Source organism: Artemia franciscana, chromosome 2 (genome assembly GCF_032884065.1).
Source record: "Artemia franciscana chromosome 2, ASM3288406v1, whole genome shotgun sequence".
In the NCBI taxonomy this organism is placed as follows: Eukaryota; Metazoa; Arthropoda; class Branchiopoda; order Anostraca; family Artemiidae; genus Artemia; species Artemia franciscana.
In genome coordinates, this window is record NC_088864.1 from 34471847 (window position 1) to 34489968 (window position 18122).

The 18122-nt window shown below is 34.3% G+C and overlaps 1 protein-coding gene across 4 annotated transcripts in view; it reads left to right on the forward strand.

Annotated features, from left to right (window-relative positions):
* Window positions 1–18122, forward strand: part of LOC136040565 (uncharacterized) — a 60386-nt gene that overhangs the window by 38777 nt on the left and 3487 nt on the right. For 2 of the 4 annotated variants that reach the window (XM_065724810.1, XM_065724796.1), the window contains exons 6-9: window positions 5375–5486; window positions 8337–9970; window positions 11272–11451; window positions 15261–15361. In XM_065724810.1, coding sequence (XP_065580882.1) covers window positions 5375–5486; window positions 8337–9970; window positions 11272–11451; window positions 15261–15361 — 2027 coding nt within the window. The remainder of the gene's footprint in view (window positions 1–5374; window positions 5487–8336; window positions 9971–11271; window positions 11452–15260; window positions 15362–18122) is intronic. The other 2 variants (XM_065724820.1, XM_065724803.1) reach the window with 1 other exon arrangement.

Sequence of the window (18122 nt, forward strand, 5' to 3'; positions counted from 1 at the left end):
ATACAAATATTGAAGTTCGCTACGTAATTTAATTCGTAAGTTACGTATAATTTTTACTTACGAAAACGTTCGTAAAAATTATAAGTTATAGTTGCCTTTTTAAGTAATCAAAAAATTGGAGGGCAACTAGGCCTCCTCCCTCGCTCCTTTTTTCTCAAAATCTTACGATTAAAACTATGAAAAAGCCATTTGGCCACAAAAAATTAATATGCAAATTTTGTTTTAATTATTTATATGCGGAGAGCCAAAATCAAACCATGCATTAATTGAAAAATGTCCAGAAATTAAAAAAAAGTTTTTTTAAATGAAAGTAAGGAGCGACATTAAAACTTAAAACGAACAGAAGTTGCTCCGTATGTGAAAAGGGCTTTTCCTCCTCAACGCCCCGCTCTTTACGCTAAAATTTGACTCTTTCTCTTAAATCTAAATTTCTAAACAGTAAAAAACTTTAGCGTAAAGAGCGGAGCGTTGAGGAGGAAAAGTCCCTTTCATATACGGAGTAATTTCTGATCGTTTTAAGTTTTAATGTCACTCCTTGCTTTCACTTAAAAACACTGGTTTTTTTGTTGTTTAATTGTAGATAGGAGGTTGAAATTTCTACAGTAGGTTTCTCTGATACGCTGAATCTGATGGTGTATATTTCGTTAAGGTTCTATGACTTTTAGGGGTTGGTTCCCCCTCACCTCTGCTTCCCAGCTTTAGTCTCTAGATCGCGCATGAAAAATGCAGGATCAAAAATCTGTCGACAATCCTTCAATTCGTCGCAATCCAAGTATCTACCACCTGTCACGATCCGGTAGGGCAACGGGGAAGAAGATACAGGGTTCTGCTCCGCCTCAAGGTTTGTCGCTTGACCGAAATCTCGTGACTTGTCTAGTTCTTCGGCGTACCGTAGTTTTAGGTATTTTGGATATTTGCATCTACCAAATTCCAAATACTTTTTACAAAGGCGCTGTCTATGTGTGGTAACACTTTTAAGATGTATACCTCGCTTTGATTTAATTTTCCCCATGATTTCGGCTTTGTGTGCACAACTTTACTGAAGGCTCCTGACTATTTCTCATTTCTAGGTTTCTTCATTGCATTGAAATAATTTATAAAAAATTCACACTCTATTAACAAGCAGCTGATTATACCAGCTTGTCATTTTGGTCTCTAGGGGGTATTATCGGCGATCTGAAACGATTCTTTCTGGCAACCGACTTGTGAAAATTTCAGGTAGCTGAAAATATTCTAGGGGACTGTTAGAAAACAAGAAAATACATCGAAAAATGGTTCCAATCATCTTACAGGTTATTGTCTTCTGCTCATGATAGTACCGATTTTGTTCCAAAAGCAATATCCTTCATAGAGTACACTTGTGAAAAAGACCTAGACATTTTCTAAGATTTCTAAGCAATTAGAAGAAATAGAGCAAAATCCTTTCAAACATTTTGTAGCCTCTTCAGGAAGCTATGGCCTGATATTAAAAGCGGCATCATCCGCCAATGAATACTTGAGTACTTTTTAAATATAAATTTTCAATTTAACATGGGATTTTCGACTTCCATCAGTTCACTTAATCACGGCCTTAAAACCACTATCTAAAAAAACTAAATTCCAATCAAGTGGAAATTTAAAATCCTTGTGTCCGTTTTTAAGAAGCAAAAGAGATCCATCACGGCAAAAGGCTGATTTTTGCCATTTATTCTTGCAAAGCAACAATTGTAACCGGGACATGGCAAAAATATGCATGGCTAACATTTAACTCGCTTCAAAAATATATTTTTAACAAAGAAATAGCCGGGGGCAGTTGTGTAGCTGGGGGTTTTGGAGGGCTGCGAACCTTATCGAATGGCACTTTCCGGGGGTGGCACGGAGGGATTAGAAAAAGAGAAAAAAGTGTGGAGGGTAACGTCTAAAGGATATTACGACCAGTGAAGACCAAGCTTCGATTTTTGAAGACCTAAAATACAACCGTTAGAAACGTTGTGGCAGAGCATCGTCTGGATTGAGAAGTGAATTGTTGTTATCAAACTTGAATGGGCTTTCGCGGAATCTTCAAGCTGACCTGACAAAGTTTTGTTGCAAAAAACTTCGAAATTTCGAGGAGCAAACTTCGAAACTTCGCTGGCTTTATGACGGAGGTTTTAGTGAAAGCATTAAGGTTTAAATGTGAAGTGACAACCGAAGAGTGTGCCCAGCAGCTAAAATGATGTAGGTTTTTGTATTCGAATTACTTGGAATTCGCTCAATATTTCAATCCGCTTAGCTCTGAAATCACAAGTCACCCAGAATATGTGGCACGAAAGTAGTATCCCCATAGGCACTTCCACAACATCCCTATCCCTTTGAATCCCAGTCCCGACACTTTTTTTAAGTAACTTCTTCATGATGTAGGTGCATGTTACATAATGTGGAATGTTTCAGAGATTCAGGTGTTAATTACCTAATAAAAAGTGTTAAAAAAAACCTCCAGGGCCCCCATAAGCCTACGACACCCCTCCAAATCATATTTTCTCTGGTTTTTCTTTAAAAAACTACGAGGCTCAGGGCTTGTTTACTTCAGGAGTTCTCTAATATGTTCTTAAAAAAACATACGAGGGTCCCACCAAATCAGGATTTAGATTCGTTGTTATGTAATAGTTTCTTTGAGTGTTGAAAAATCTTGAGGGTCTCCGCCAAATCAGAATTTTTTTGGCTGTTATATAATAGTTTCTTTGATTCTTTAAAAACCTGTGAGGGCCCCCGCCAAATTAGGATTTCTTTGGATGCTATGATTAAAAACCTAAGGGTGTAGGGAGAAGACTACGAGACACTACCATATCAGCATTTCCTTGGTTGAGCCTCGAATTTCTGGGGCAGTAATGCCGTACGGTAGCGCATTCGTTTCTAAAGATGCAAGTAGTCCAACAAAATATTGGTTAACCTGGACATTTCATTCAGCCAAAAATACAGTCCTGTAGAAAAGTGGCGTTTTCAGCCATTTTGTGGCGTAACACAACAATTCTAGCCTAAAGAAGGTGGAAAAGCTATTGCGTAAAAATTATGAGATAATTAACTGATTTAATTTAGAATTATCGAAAATGTATTCGCATATGGGACCTTGAGTTTTAGAGAGAGTAATGCAGTACGTTGGCGCTTTCGTTTTTAAGGATGTAGGTAGTCTTAGAAAATAAACGGTTCATATAGACATTCATTTTAGCTGTTTTGTGGCGCAGAACAACAATTCTAGCTAAAAAAGGAATAAAATGCTACTGTTTGAAAATTCTTAGATAGTTAATATATTTAGAATTATCGAACATCTATACACATATTGAGCCTTGAATTTCACAGGCAGTAATGCCGTACGGTAGCGCATTTTTTCAAAAAGATTGTCCCAAAGCAGTGGGGTTTACAGCCATTTTGTTGTGCAAAACAACAATTATAGCCAAAAGAAGTCCAAAAAGCTATTGCGTGAAAGTTCTGAGATAGCTGATTGATTTAGAATTGTCGAAAAACTATATGCACATTGAACCTCGAGTTTAAGAAGCCGTACTTCCGTACGATAGTGCATTCTTTTCTGAAGGTGCAGATAGTTGTACAAAATAACGGTTAACATAGGCCTTTTTGTCAAAAAGATTGTCCCACAGCAAAGCGATGTTTTCAGCCATTTTGTGGTGCAAAACAACAATTTTAGCCAAAAGAAGACTAAAATGCTATTGTTTGAAAATTCTGAGAGAGTCAATTGATTTAAAACTACTGAAAAACTATACGCATATTCAGCTTCGAGTTTCAGAGGCATTAATGCCGTGCGGTAGGGCATTTGTTTCTAAAGGTGCAGGTAGTCTTACAAAATAAAGGGTTAACAAAGACATTTATTTAGCCAAAAGGACTGTCCCACAGCACACACGCATCCATAATCTTTCTTTTAGAAATAAATTGCAAAATTCTTTATTTTTGCTTATAGGAGCCTTGTAAAACGTGAACTAAAGTGTAAATAGAGCTTTATCTCTAATAACAACTTTCCCCCTCTAGAATTGTTTGTTAGGGTGGGCTTTTATTGTCACAGTGGCTTGAATATGCATAGTCTTGGCTCAAAGAAACGTGGCATTTTAATTTAAACCTCTCAGAAATAACTAAATGCAAAAACTAATTCTTTTTCTCTCAGGTGCATCTTATAGAGCAACAGAAACGGTGTATCTTCATTGAGACCTCTCAGAAATACGTCTTAATATGGCTTAAATTTATTTCTAATGTCAACCCACTCCCTGGAAATGCTTGCTAGGGTTCCCGCCTTTCTTTAATTCATCGTTTATTTTGCTTATATTTTATCCTTTATAAGCTTTTTTCACGTTTTGTTTTTCCTTTTGTTGTGTTTTTATTTTTTTTTCTGTGGTTTAATAATGATTGTAAATTTGTTTTGATTAATAAAAGCTGTAAGTATAATAAAAGTTGTACGTACAATAAAAGTTTGTATCTTAGATTTCTTACTCCAGGATATAACTTCAATACATAATCATTTATGTAATGAAATATCTAACGCCGATGCTATGTAATATCTGCAATGTAATATAACCTGTCTAGGCCACTTCAGAAAATTAATAATAGTGTAACATACATGTACATCTAATAGAACGAAAATCAATAGTATTGGTATGTTTGTGCTCTCATGCGGAAAGGGTTGGAAAAATAAGTGGACTAAACTAATGGTCATAGAAAATCGGGAAAGGGCTTAACCAAACTGAAATTAAAAATTCTAGTACATCTTTTAAGTTTAATTGTGTTACAGCAAAGTTGCGTTTTATCCATTTTATCTTGCAAGGCAACAATGTTGGCCCAAAGGGTACCAAAAAGCTATCAAACAAAAATTTTCAGGTATCCAATGATTTCAGTTTTCTTTACGTCAGTTTTCATAATTCTTTAATTGTAGGGAATTGTCTCGAGTCATTTTATGTGAGCTAGGTTTATCACCTTATGTTACATAGGCTGAGTGGAAATAATTTTTTTAGGCTTAATTTCACCCTTCTACTGATCTATTTTAATTACTAGAGTAGGAGAACAGTCTTCCTTTCTCCTTTCTGCCTTTCTATTTTGTTTATATGTCTTTTTTTATGGTGCGCGTTTATTTCTGTGTTTCTGGTGTTGCATTGGTGATTCCTTTTTTGATTATATATATACACACATATATATATATATATATATATATATATATATATATATATATATATATATATATATATATATATATATATATATATATATATATATATATATATATATATATATATATATATATTGATATATATATATATATATATATATATATATATATATATATATATATATATATATATATATATATATTGTGTGTGTGTGTGTGTGTGCATTGTGCGATAATAATATCTTCTTTAAGACTCGAAGACAGCAGCAACGGACTGTCGTTAAGACTTATCAATATGAACAGCAATATATGACATCAGGTAGCGCTGAGAAAACGGAATCACGCTTTGAAGGACCTCGTTCAAGTAAGTTAAGCTTTCATCTTTAAATATGTGGCTTTTATCAGTTAATTTTTCATATCGTTTTTTTTCAGTCTATTTTCACACCTACAATAGCAAGAACGTACCCTTACAAGTTAATAAGTATAATTTGAAACTTCTTAAATTTGCTTTTTTGTGTGGTACAATACAGTCTTTACATTAAAAAAGGTAAAGGGAAACGCTAACGCTGCAAAGTTTCGGAATAAAACTCATGCAGTTAAAAATTAATGGTTCTTCTACATTTGTGCTCTGAAATGGGCGTATTTGGACCTAAAAAGTATTTTTCCTCATTTCCAAAGCCCCCCCCCCTTCACTAGAAAATGTATGTAAACTATTGGTCCCTTAAAGTTTTAAATTTGATTTTCTAATGAGAGTATACTACATCTTGTCCACTTAGAGAGGGCTTGCACAGAGCAGGCTACTTATTTTATGTGATTTCTGGCCTTTTGAAAATGGGGATTTGAAACCTAAAAAGAAACAATGTTTTAAAGGATAAAAATTGCTGTGCATTTTCTCTTTCTGTATTGTATTTTCCTATTATGTCTAATAGACATATTTCATTTCTGTGTTTGCGGAAATGATTACTCCATTAGAACGATTTTCAGTTAGTTGCAATAGAGCGAATGTCGCAATTTTTTAAGCAACTAAATCGATAACTTAACTGTGAGTAAATATTTAAATGTCTTTGCTTGGAACCACATCAATTTTATTTTTACTTGTCGGATCAGAAAGCCCTTGAAGACATGATTCGGTGATACATACTTACTTAGACTTTTGCATCCATTGATCAATATGTAGATTACGTTGTTGCTGAACAGATTTAACTTCAACCTGTCAGAATACTTGTTAGATCTCAAAATGCTATTTAATTGAAAAATGCTGCACCTTCGTATGTAATTCAAAGGATGATCTCTCTGTCACACCTGCCATTTCGAACTACTACCTAGATACTTGAATTCGCTGACTTCATCGATTTTGAATGCCCCAAGCTTACGACATCCAGCCATCGAAGTAATGGCACCATTTGATGTTGCCTTGGTCTTGTTAACGTTAATCTGCAAGACTGTTTGGGAAGTTTTTGGAGCGAGCTCCTTAATGCTCCGTTGCATATCTTCTGTGAAATGAGTAGCAAAAACTATGTCGTTGGCAAAGCAACAGTCATAAAGTTGTCGCTTAGGTTTCAACTGTACTCCGCCATAGAAGTTGCAAAATTTATCAAACAACTTGACAATTATGGGCAATAAAATTGGGTAGAAGAGGCATCTTTTCCTTAAACCAGATTTAGCAGCCAACCAATCCGTCTGTCCCTTTTCGGCCACGTTCAAATGCTCTTCGTGCAGGGCTTTGATCATCTTTATAACTTTTCCAGGGATTCCATGAAACCAAAGAATTTTCCACATCATTCCACGATGGACGGAATCGAAAGCGTTCAGAGGGTCTATAAAAACTAACATGATCTGTTTCTGTCATTTATTCGATTCTTCAAGCAGTACCCGAAGGGTGAAGATAAGGATGCAACACAACTGACTTGGCCAACAATCTTCTTGCTCATATCTTAGCACAGAATCTACTTGTCTTTTAATTCTATCTAATATTTTTTGGCAGCGATCCTTAATTCTAATCGTCTATAATGTTATTTCTCTCCAGTTATTACATACTGATTTCTTTCCCTTCTTGAAAAGAATAGCCTCAGAAGACCATATATTTGTAAGTAGTTTAAAATATGGCTTCTTGATAGCCTTTCTGCCATATTTAATAAGTTCATCTGGGATTCCGTCGTGGCCAGGTATTTTCCTATTTCTTAGGGACTTCAGAGCAGTGTCAACTTCATCATAGAGAATTGGACCTGAGTATATAATAAGATTAAAGAGTTGCGTATCTGGGATGTCAAGGATTTCGTTCTTCTTTTTTTCTTGTTATCATTTTTTAGTCTAATTTAAAAATGGAAAAATATTCCCAAGGATTTTTAGACTTTGATGATGTTTATTTTTCTGGGTTATTCTAGTTTCATCTCTGCGTATTAATTCTTTAACTAACTTTCGTGTTAGATTACATAGTTTTGAATTAAGTCTGTTTATTTCAATGTTCAGGTTTCTGTTTCCTGGAAAATTGAAGCAATTATTGACGTTTCAGAAAGTATTATTGAAAGTCAAGTATTTTATGGTTTAAGCGAATACAAAAGAAAAGTGTCCATTTGTATAGTTAGTTCTGAATTTGTCCTCGTCATGTGAACATTTATTGTTGAAACTTTATTATATTTAAATAAATATTTTGTTCTCCATAAAATTTTTACGAAAGCTGGGGATGCTAAAAAGCCTCCACTGGTCGAATCCACTATCGTCGACCAATGCTACCATAAGACTGCCAAAGAAGGCAAGCACTGCATAGGACTGTAAAAGACGCTATTAAGGAAATAAACTACAAAAGAAAAAACTTTAAAAATGAACTTTTTCTTAAAACTTCGGCTCATAAAACAAGGGGAGGGCGTTGCTTTTGCTTAAAAAGAGGATGGAAAAGAGGACAAATATTAAGAAATCTGGGTTTCTGTTATCATTTTCCTCTTGTTCGTCATCATTTTTCCATTTTACTCAGTCTAGTTTGCGAAATGGAAACAATTTCTGTTCACATTTTTTCTCCTTTTTTTAATATTCTACTGCTTATCAGTAGAATAGAGCAATTGTCTTTGAATTCAAAAGGTTTCTGTTTTTAAAAGAAATACGCAAAAAAAATTTCTATTAATTATAAGCCTACAGTATAATAACTAAGTTTCAAGGTTTGCAAAGATCCTTTGGATTCTTATCAAATGATGGAAATAATGTATGCCTGTTGTTATAGGTGGCAACACTATTGAGTTCAATAAACAGCCTATACCAGTAAGACGAATGAAGCTTATGAGCCCTGATGAACTGGATTCTGAGATAGATGTACGCGCGACTCTGTCCGAAGATGAATATTCAACTATAAAGAAGTCATCAAAGACACTACAAGGACAAACGAGGCAACTTGATAGCCCTATAGAAGGTCAACTGTGCAATATTGAATCACATCCAGATTTTCCTAAGTATTCTCGCACCAAAATGGCTCAAGACGTTGAACCGCTTTGTACTGTATCGTCCCACCCACGCCCTATGTGCAATGTGGAGTTTCATTCAGGTTTTCCAATATTTAAAATTAGCTGTCCGAGTGCAGAAGAACCTTATTGTAACATTGAAGGTCCTGGACACCCAAAAATCATGTGTAATATTGGGTCTCATCCTGAATATCCTCGATTCAGAGCAGGAACTGAAAATGAAAGGCGAAACGTGTGCACCGTTCCAAACCACCCTATAGCCTTTTGTAATCTGCCTGACCATCCCTTCTATCCCAGGTATACTCGTCCAGGATCTGAACACGACGATCCATTTTGTAATATCGAAGACCATCCAACTATCAAATGTAATATCCCAGGCCATCCTTCTTATCCAGATTTTATGCCATTAGGAGAATCACAAACAGAGCCTATTTGTAATATAACAGGCCATCCAACTGGAAGATGTAATGTAAAATTCCATCCAGATTACCCGAAACTTGTTGGAGATAACGGATTTAGTACTGCACCTTTTTGTTTTATACCAAGTCATCCTGAGCTTCTGTGTAATATTCAGGGACATCCAGAATACCCTGGTTACATGACTGAAACTGATGCTCTAAAAGATCCTTATTGCAATGTTCCAGGTCATCCTGAAACTGGGAACTGTAACATCCCAACTCATGAAAACTACCCAAAGTATGCTCAACCGGCGGAACTACTTCCAGGGGCTATGCCATTTTGTAATATCCGCTGTCACCCAAAGAAGCTGCATTTTAACTGTAATATCTCAGGGCACCCAGATTACCCGATTTATATCCCGGATGATAATAAAAGTCCTCCAGTTTGTGACATACCTAATCATCCGGAACTACTTTGTAACGTCCCTAAACACTTAGATTATCCAAAATTCAGTCCTGGTCCTCCAAATGATGGATATTATGTTTGCAATATCCCTCTGCATCCAATAATGGAATGTAACATACCATATCATCCTGAATATGCAATGCATTTGGGAACGCTTAGTACAATAGCTCCACCCAAGTGCACACTGCCAGGCCATCCTTCTCTTCTCTGCAATATTCCCAAACACCCAGACTACCCTAATCATATCGAGGATGAAATAAGCGCAAGAGGTCCGCCAATATGCAATATTCCTGGTCATCCAGAGCTTCTTTGTAATGTGCCACACCATCCAGACTACCCCAGACTGTCAGCTAGAACTCCACAAGAACCATTTTGTAATGTTCCCTCACATCCTCTGACAACGAAACCTAGACTATTCAAACCTGGTGGTGGCTCTCCTCTTCCATTGCGAAGGACTGGTTCACCAGAGCCTCTTTCTCAAGATCCGCCAAAGAAGTTGGATGATCTTCTTGCATCATTAAGCCCTTCACCGATGGTAAGTTCTGTTCTCTTCTCTCTTGCTCTCCTTTCTATCTCCCTTTTTTCATGTATCTTGGAGTAGAACTTCTTTGGGAAGCCGATTTTCAGAAAAGACTCAAAGAAAGCAGCCTCCCTCAGATCTCGAGGGTTGATCTTTCAAATTGGATACAATACTATTAGAATTTATGTATTAAAGAAAAAGATTACAGGGTAAGCCCTTTCCGGAATAAGGAGAATGATTTGAATATTCTTGGAACAATCCCATAATGACACAAAAAAAGCTTTCTTTCTATTTTGAAGAAAAATATTTAGTATTTGTGGCATGTATAATATCCTCTTGTGACATAAACATTTCAAGATTTTTATTAAATGTTCTACGGTAATTTTCCACTTTGTGTTAGTCAATAGGACAACAATTTTTATGAAAAAAAAATGAAAGCCCTTCTATAGAAGGACCTTCTAGAAGGGCGAAAAGATTGAAGTTCGGTTTAAGAATTTGACTTTCATTTTCTGTTGTTTCGCTTATCTTTTTCATATCAAGTTGGTAGGAATAATTGAAACGGCAAATTGGTATATGAATGTTTCTCTTAAATGATTTGCTTCTAAAATTTAAGGATCGTGACCCGTGGATTCCTACTCCTAAGTTAAACTGCCAGGGAAAAGAGAAACAATTGAGTGGATTCGTAAAAACTAATAGATGTAAAATTTACCATGTAGAAAGGTAAATACACTGAAATTTTTATTTTCCTGTTAGTATTATATAAAGAAGAAACTCTAGCTCATCTAGCCGGTGTCGAAGAAATAATTTCAACTGGATCACTATGTTCCAGGACTTGAATAATATGGATGTTTGAAAATATGTGTTTTTTTATGTTAGTTCGAAGAACCTTAGACAAAATTTCTCTGAGAACAATAGAGCCTAAGCTACTAGTCTTTTAGTCAATTGAGTAAAGGGCTGGATGTCTCTGATTAGTCTGGGATGTAATTAATAAATAGACTGCAATTTCTGATACCTCGTGGGCCATGACCAATCTTTTGCTCCCACAGGCAGTAGGAGTAGAATTTTGACAAAAAAAAGGAAATCAGTTTGATAAAATAAGCATATAATCGTACTGATCGAGTAAAAATTATCCCTAATCTGCAACTGCTTAACACTACCAGAAATTCAAGATCTGAAAAGCCATTATTTGAGGCAACTTTTTTTCCTTTGTTGGAAATATAAATATATTTATCTTAAATCTGCGGGAGTGAACTGAAGCAATTTGTAAAAAGTATCTAGAGCACCTATACCCTCGTTAATTTCAGTTTATTTTTAAGCCTCATACGACATCAACACCTGTCCCGAGTCCGACGTTACAGCCAGAACGTATCTCTGAGCCTGCTGCAGTAAAGCCAGTTGAAGTGCCAAAGAAGAAAAAGGAAACCCAGCCATGCTCCGGTGCTCCTGTGTATTATCCACAGGGTGATATATTCACAGGAAAAGAGAAACCTGTTTCGGTAAGTCAAACTTTGGGGATGGTAAATAAAATGCAGAGAACCAAATGGGGTAGGATTAATGTGGCTCGATTTCACCTTCTCTGGCCTTGATTCTTTTCATTCTAAATTCAATTTTAAAAATACTGATTTAACCGCTGCCGATTGCACAAATTTCACCAAACCTTGGGCTGAAAGACGCTGATGACAAGAAGAAAAGTTCGGCTCTCTATTTATATTTACTATCTCTATTGGTCAAGTTTCCTTTTAAACGAATACCTTCCAACTTTGCAAATTTCACAAATATGGAATCAACATAATACGGTAATTCTTTGAACACGTTTTTTGAAGTTCTGTTTTTCAGTTTCAATTAACATTGGCATCGGTTGCCATTTACTTAAAATTTGTTACCCCGAATGTTTGATTGCAAAATCAAAATCCACATTTCCAAGGATTTTAAACGGGACAAGAAAAGAAAATGGTGTTTTCTAAGAGAAAGCTGGTCACAGGTGCGTCTTCATTTGTCTATTTATTTGTTTATTTTTTCACCAGGGGCAATCGTATCGAAAAAAGTCATATGATACCGTAAAAGGAGCCGTTTTAATAGAAATTCAAAGTTCTATTGCCCTTATTAAAAACAAAAAAGATCATGTCTCGACAACGTTCTGATTTCTCGCCGATAACGACAACTCCGGCGTGGAAATTGCGCATCAGTACCGTCTAAAAATTTCCATGGTAGGGGACAAGTGTTACCAGGAGCTTTAATCTCACTAAGATTTAAATTGGAATATTTTTTTTTTCATTTCCTACTTTTTTATAGATTTTAAAATATATTCTTATTTTCCAGGAGCCCATTTTCCTTTCGCCCCAGCGTCAACGAAAGTGCGTTTGCGCCTGTAAATTGGTCGCAAATAACATCACTTACTTACTTACTGGTACTTGTAGCGAAAATCAGGCGTTTCCACCTTGCTTGGTACCGAGGATCTTTGAGACTTTTTTGGACCATGTAGTTCAGTCTATTGCCAGAGGCTCTGCAAGCGGGAGCCATTAAGTTTTCCATTTGTGTCCAAGCTTTCTGAACTTTCACAAGAGGTTCAAGATCTGAATTGTCCAGGTCCCATCAGTTTTTCTACTGCTCTCCTTGGCGTCTTTTCTATAAGATAAGGGGCTGACCCAGAAGGATTTGGTGAGGTGAGTACTCTTATGGCTTCCGCATGGCAATAGCTCAACCATTTCAGTCGGCGTTCTTTTATCATGAGGCAACGTTTCTCTTGATGCCCCAGATTCGTCAAACCAAAGCCAGATAGATTCGGAATTTAGGTCGTAAATTCATTTCTCGCAGGTTCCACAATGGTTTTCTGAGGGAAACAAAGACTGTGTGTTCTTTATGCAATCGCTGTTGGATATCGGCGTCTGACTATGTATCAGCATAAAGCTGGGAGCCAACATATTTGAATTTGTCGACCTGATCAACTGTTCATGGTTTACACTTAGTGAGAAAGGATCAGCGTAGTTTATTGACATTCCGTCTTCCTTGCGCTGACTTTCATGCCAATGCGGTCTGCACATGTCACCACAGTACCGAGCTCAGTTTGGGCTTTCTTTGTGTCTGAGAGGACTCTGACATGATCGGTGTAGTCAAGGTCTTCAACTTAAGGGTTCTGTCCAATCTGAACTCTTGGATGAGAAGATAGGACCTTCTCAAGTACCCAGTGAGTACAGTAGTTGAAATTTGCTGAAGACAGGGCGTAGCCCTGTTTTACTCCAAGCTCAACCAGGAACTCGTCGATACATCTCTGTAAGTTTGAATTCAGCTCACTGACCCCTCATAGTATGGCTTAAGCAGTTCGATAAATTTCAGGAGCATTACTTAATTCTCTAGAATTTTCCAAAGTTTTTGGCGAGTGACCGAGGTGAAGGTGGCAATTAAGTCAAGCAATACCAAACTCAGGGTCAATTTATACCTTTCAAACTGCTTGAGAATGAGGCGAAGTTCAAAAATGTTGTCAGTGAAGTCTGTAACCTGACGGAAGCCGGCTTGGTTTTCACGGGTCCTTTTCTCCCTTTATCCTAGAAGCGGTTACGGAGAATAATCCCAAATATTTTCCTGCGATGTCGATTAAACTTATTCCCAGGTAATTTTTGCACTCAGTTTTATCAGTATTCTTATAGAATGAGAGAATGACTGATGTCTTTGAACCTACTGGGAAAGTGTCGGTTCTCTATACTTCTTCCAAACTCCGTCTAGTTTCAATTGTAGTTTCAAAATTCTATATTATTTTAGTTTAATATGAATGCTTTCCTAATGTAACTTTTGCTAATTTCAAAATATATCCAACTTTTTGCAGTGATCGTAATTTTGGTGTAATAGATTTTTTTTAATTTCCGGTGTTATTTTCATATGTGTAGCATATAGTATTTTGAACTATATGCTTTGAACCATATGTGTAATTTTGTCGAAATCCTTGGAGGGGTGGGGGGGAAGTTGCATCCAGATTTCCCAAATCAAGTGAAAATGACAGTGAAAGCTGAAAAATAAGCCATGTATTGCCATAAAGACAAAGATATACTTAAGTAAACTGTCCTGTGTCTGTGGATACTTAATCCTGCATGCTTATCTTAGTTTTGACAAGATTTTTGAACAAACCGCATTTCAGCTGGGGATGGGGGAATGGCGTCAGGACCCCAATATACAAAACATGTACAAAAATATATATCCCATAATTTCAAGACAGAACCGTTATTTATAGTTTTTTCTAAGAAAGTGATGCAAATCTTGCTTTTTTTCATAAATAGAGTGGATGCATCAAAATTAACTACAAAATCTTTGTTCTCTAAAGTTTTTGAAATCTGTTTTTCCTGCTCTTTTATAAACCAGTCATTTGAATCTATTCTATATAACTGCAATATTTACGGCAATAAACTTTTCGAAACCTTTATCCTGTAAAGTTTTCCAAGCAAAGATGTAATGCTATCGTTTTTCTATTAGGCTTATTTTTATCTTTTTTCTCAAATGTTTCTATGAAAACCTTTTTTTAACTTGCAAAATTTTCCCCCGGTGATTTTAATTTTTATGCAAATTAAAAAAATTAAGTGACAGAATAAAACCTTTTTTTTACTTGGAAACAAAAAGTAATATTTTTATTGCTAGTTTTATGCATTATAAATCTAAGGTAAAAAGAACATACTTTGACGCAACTCCTTAAATTAGGTAACCTTTTCCCAGACGACTTTTGATGGGTAAGACTAAACTTGATGAAACTTATATATTTAAAACCAGCATTAAAATGCGATTCTTTTGATATAGCTATTAGTATCAAAATTGCATTTTTTAGAGTTTTGGTTACTATTGAGCCGGGTCGCTCCTTACTACAGTTCGTTACCACGAACTGTTTGAAAGCTATCTATCTAAAAAAATATGTTTTTTTTAACAAAATTTAAGTTATACATTGAAAATCACCTTGCCATTACATATAATTTTTTTTATTTGTTTATACTATTATACTTATTATACTTTAGGATATTTTACATTATGTGTTTTGTCTATATTTTGGAATGTAGGAAGAATATTACAAAATTCCACCTTTTCTCCATTATAAAAATAAACTTAAACAAAACGCATCAGAAACGTGAAATTGATATCTACTCCTTTATTCTTTCTGGGAATATTTCTGGTCTACGCTGTTATTATGAAAGTAAAGCGTAACATCAAACCCTAAACTGAGCAAAATTTATTCCGTATCCTCATCCACACCTCCACCTCATGGTCTTAGAAAACTTTAGAGGGTACTCATTAGATCAGAAATTGAGAGCTCAAGTCCTTTTTTTATTAGTTGAAAGTGACTGGAGACCAGCAAGCCGCGGGAAGAAGGGGAAGGGAGTATTTTCTGAGACGATTTACCGAGTTTTCTCCTTGGCGGTATTTTCTGAGGGGGTAAGTTTTTTAATTTGGTTTGTAAAGCGTAGGATACAAATTACGAGACATTATCAAAATTTATGATATATATATATATATATATATATATATATATATATATATATATATATATATATATATATATATATATATATATATATATATATATATATATATATATATATATATACTAGCTGTTGGGGTGGCGCTTCGCGCCACCCCAACACCTAGTTGGTGGGGGCGCTTCGCGCCCCCCCCCCCCCCAAGCACCCCCGCGCGCGTAAGTCGTTACGCGCCATAATAGTTACGCGCCATTGTAGTTGTGTCCCTATGTCCCACCTGTGAATATAGATAGATATATATATATATATATATATATATATATATATATATATATATATATATATATATATATATATATATATATATATATGGTTTTAACTACGTAAAACTTGCGAATATACAACATTCTTTGCTGTCCCATTGTCTTTGCATATAAATAGATTGTCAGGTTTACCGACTCTTGAACATGCAACATATAATGGTCCATGGGAAAACAATCTGTATTCAGATCTATACCTCATGATTCTAATGATTGCCCTTGAGCTTTGTTGATGGTGATTGCTAATCGACCATTCCCTGTCCCGGTGTCCCGGTCGTCATTTACATCCCCCTGTTTCCCCCGGTGTCCCCGTTGTAGTTGTGTCCCTGTGTCCCGGTCGTCATTTATATTCCCTGTGTCCCGGTCGTCATTTGTATCCCGGTGTCCCGGTCTGTATATACATTCGTTTTTTAGTTTTGTTTTTCTCCTTTATTTTTTTCCTTTTTTTTTCTTTTTTAGCTTATTTAGATTTTTAGATTTTTTAGTTTTTTTATTAGTTTTTAGTTTTTTTTTCTTTTTAGTTTTTTTGTCCCGGTCGTCATTTATATCCCCCTGTTTCCCCCGGTGTCCCCGATGTAGTTGTGTCCCTGTGTCCCGGTCGTCATTTATATTCCCTGTGTCCCGGTCGTCATTTGTATCCCGGTGTACCGGTCTGTATATACATTCGTTTTTTAGTTTTGTTTTTCTCCTTTATTTTTTTCCTTTTTTTTTCTTTTTTAGTTTATTTAGATTTTTAGATTTTTTAGTTTTTTTATTAGTTTTTAGTTTTTTTTTCTTTTTAGTTTTCTTGTAGTTTTTACCTTCTTTTTAGTTTTGTTAATTTTTTTTTTTACTTATGTCCTGGTCGTCATTTATACTCCCTGTGTCCCGGTGCTTTGTTGATTGCTAATCGAACATTCCTTTTGTCCTGGTCGCTTTCTCTTTGAGTGTCGTCATTTATTTTTTTCTTTTTTAGTTCTTTTAGTTTTTACCTTTTTTAGTTTTTTTTAGTTTTTTAGATGAAAATTTTTTTTATTTTTTTCCTTTTTTTCTTTTTAGTTTTTTATTGGTTTTTACCTTTATGTTAGCTTATTTTTCAGTTTTTTCCTTTTTTTTTAGTTTTTTTTTATTTTTTATTTTTTTTAGTTTTTTACCTTTTTTTAGTTTTTTTAGTTTTTTTAGTTTTTTTAGTTTTTTAGCTTTTTTACTTTTTTTATTAGTTTTTAGTTTTTTTGTAGTTTTTGCCTTTTTTTAGTTTTTTCAGTTTTTTTTTTAGTTTTTTATTGGTTTTTACCTTTATTTTAGCTTATTTTTCAGTTTTTTCCTTTTTTTTAGTTTTTTTTAGTTTTTAGTTTTTTTAGTTTTTTACCTTTTTTAGTTTTTTTAGTTTTTTTAGTTTTTTAGCTTTTTTATTTTTTTTATTAGTTTTTAGTTTTTTTTGTAGTTTTTGCCTTTTTTTTAGTTTTTTTAGTTTTTTAGCTTTTTTATTAGTTTTTAGTTTTTTTGTAGTTTTTGCCTTTTTTTAGTTTTTTTAGTTTTTTAGCTTTTTTATTTTTTTTATTAGTTTTTAGTTTTTTTTGTAGTTTTTGCCTTTTTTTAGTTTTTTCAGTTTTGACGTCACCTGATCCAGTTTTTTCAGGTGACGTCACCTGATCCACGATCCACAGATCCACAGACAACTTATTTTTATATATATAGAAAGTTTTTTTTTTTACTTATGTCCTGGTCGTCATTTATACTCCCTGTGTCCCGGTGCTTTGTTGATTGCTAATCGAACATTCCTTTTGTCCTGGTCGCTTTCTCTTTGAGTTTCGTCATTTATTTTTTTCTTTTTTAGTTCTTTTAGTTTTTACCTTTTTAGTTTTTTTTAGTTTTTTAGATGAAAATTTTTTTTAGTTTTTTCCTTTTTTTCTTTTTAGTTTTTTATTGGTTTTTACCTTTATTTTAGCTTATTTTTCAGTTTTTTCCTTTTTTTAGTTTTTTTTTATTTTTTATTTTTTTAGTTTTTTACCTTTTTTTAGTTTTTTTAGTTTTTTTAGTTTTTTAGCTTTTTTACTTTTTTTATTAGTTTTTAGTTTTTTTTGTAGTTTTTGCCTTTTTTTAGTTTTTTCAGTTTTTTTTTTAGTTTTTTATTGGTTTTTACCTTTATTTTAGCTTATTTTTCAGTTTTTTCCTTTTTTTTTAGTTTTTTTTAGTTTTTAGTTTTTTTAGTTTTTTACCTTTTTTTAGTTTTTTTAGTTTTTTTAGTTTTTTAGCTTTTTTATTTTTTTTATTAGTTTTTAGTTTTTTTTGTAGTTTTTGCCTTTTTTTTAGTTTTTTTAGTTTTTTAGCTTTTTTATTAGTTTTTAGTTTTTTTTGTAGTTTTTGCCTTTTTTTAGTTTTTTTAGTTTTTTAGCTTTTTTATTTTTTTTATTAGTT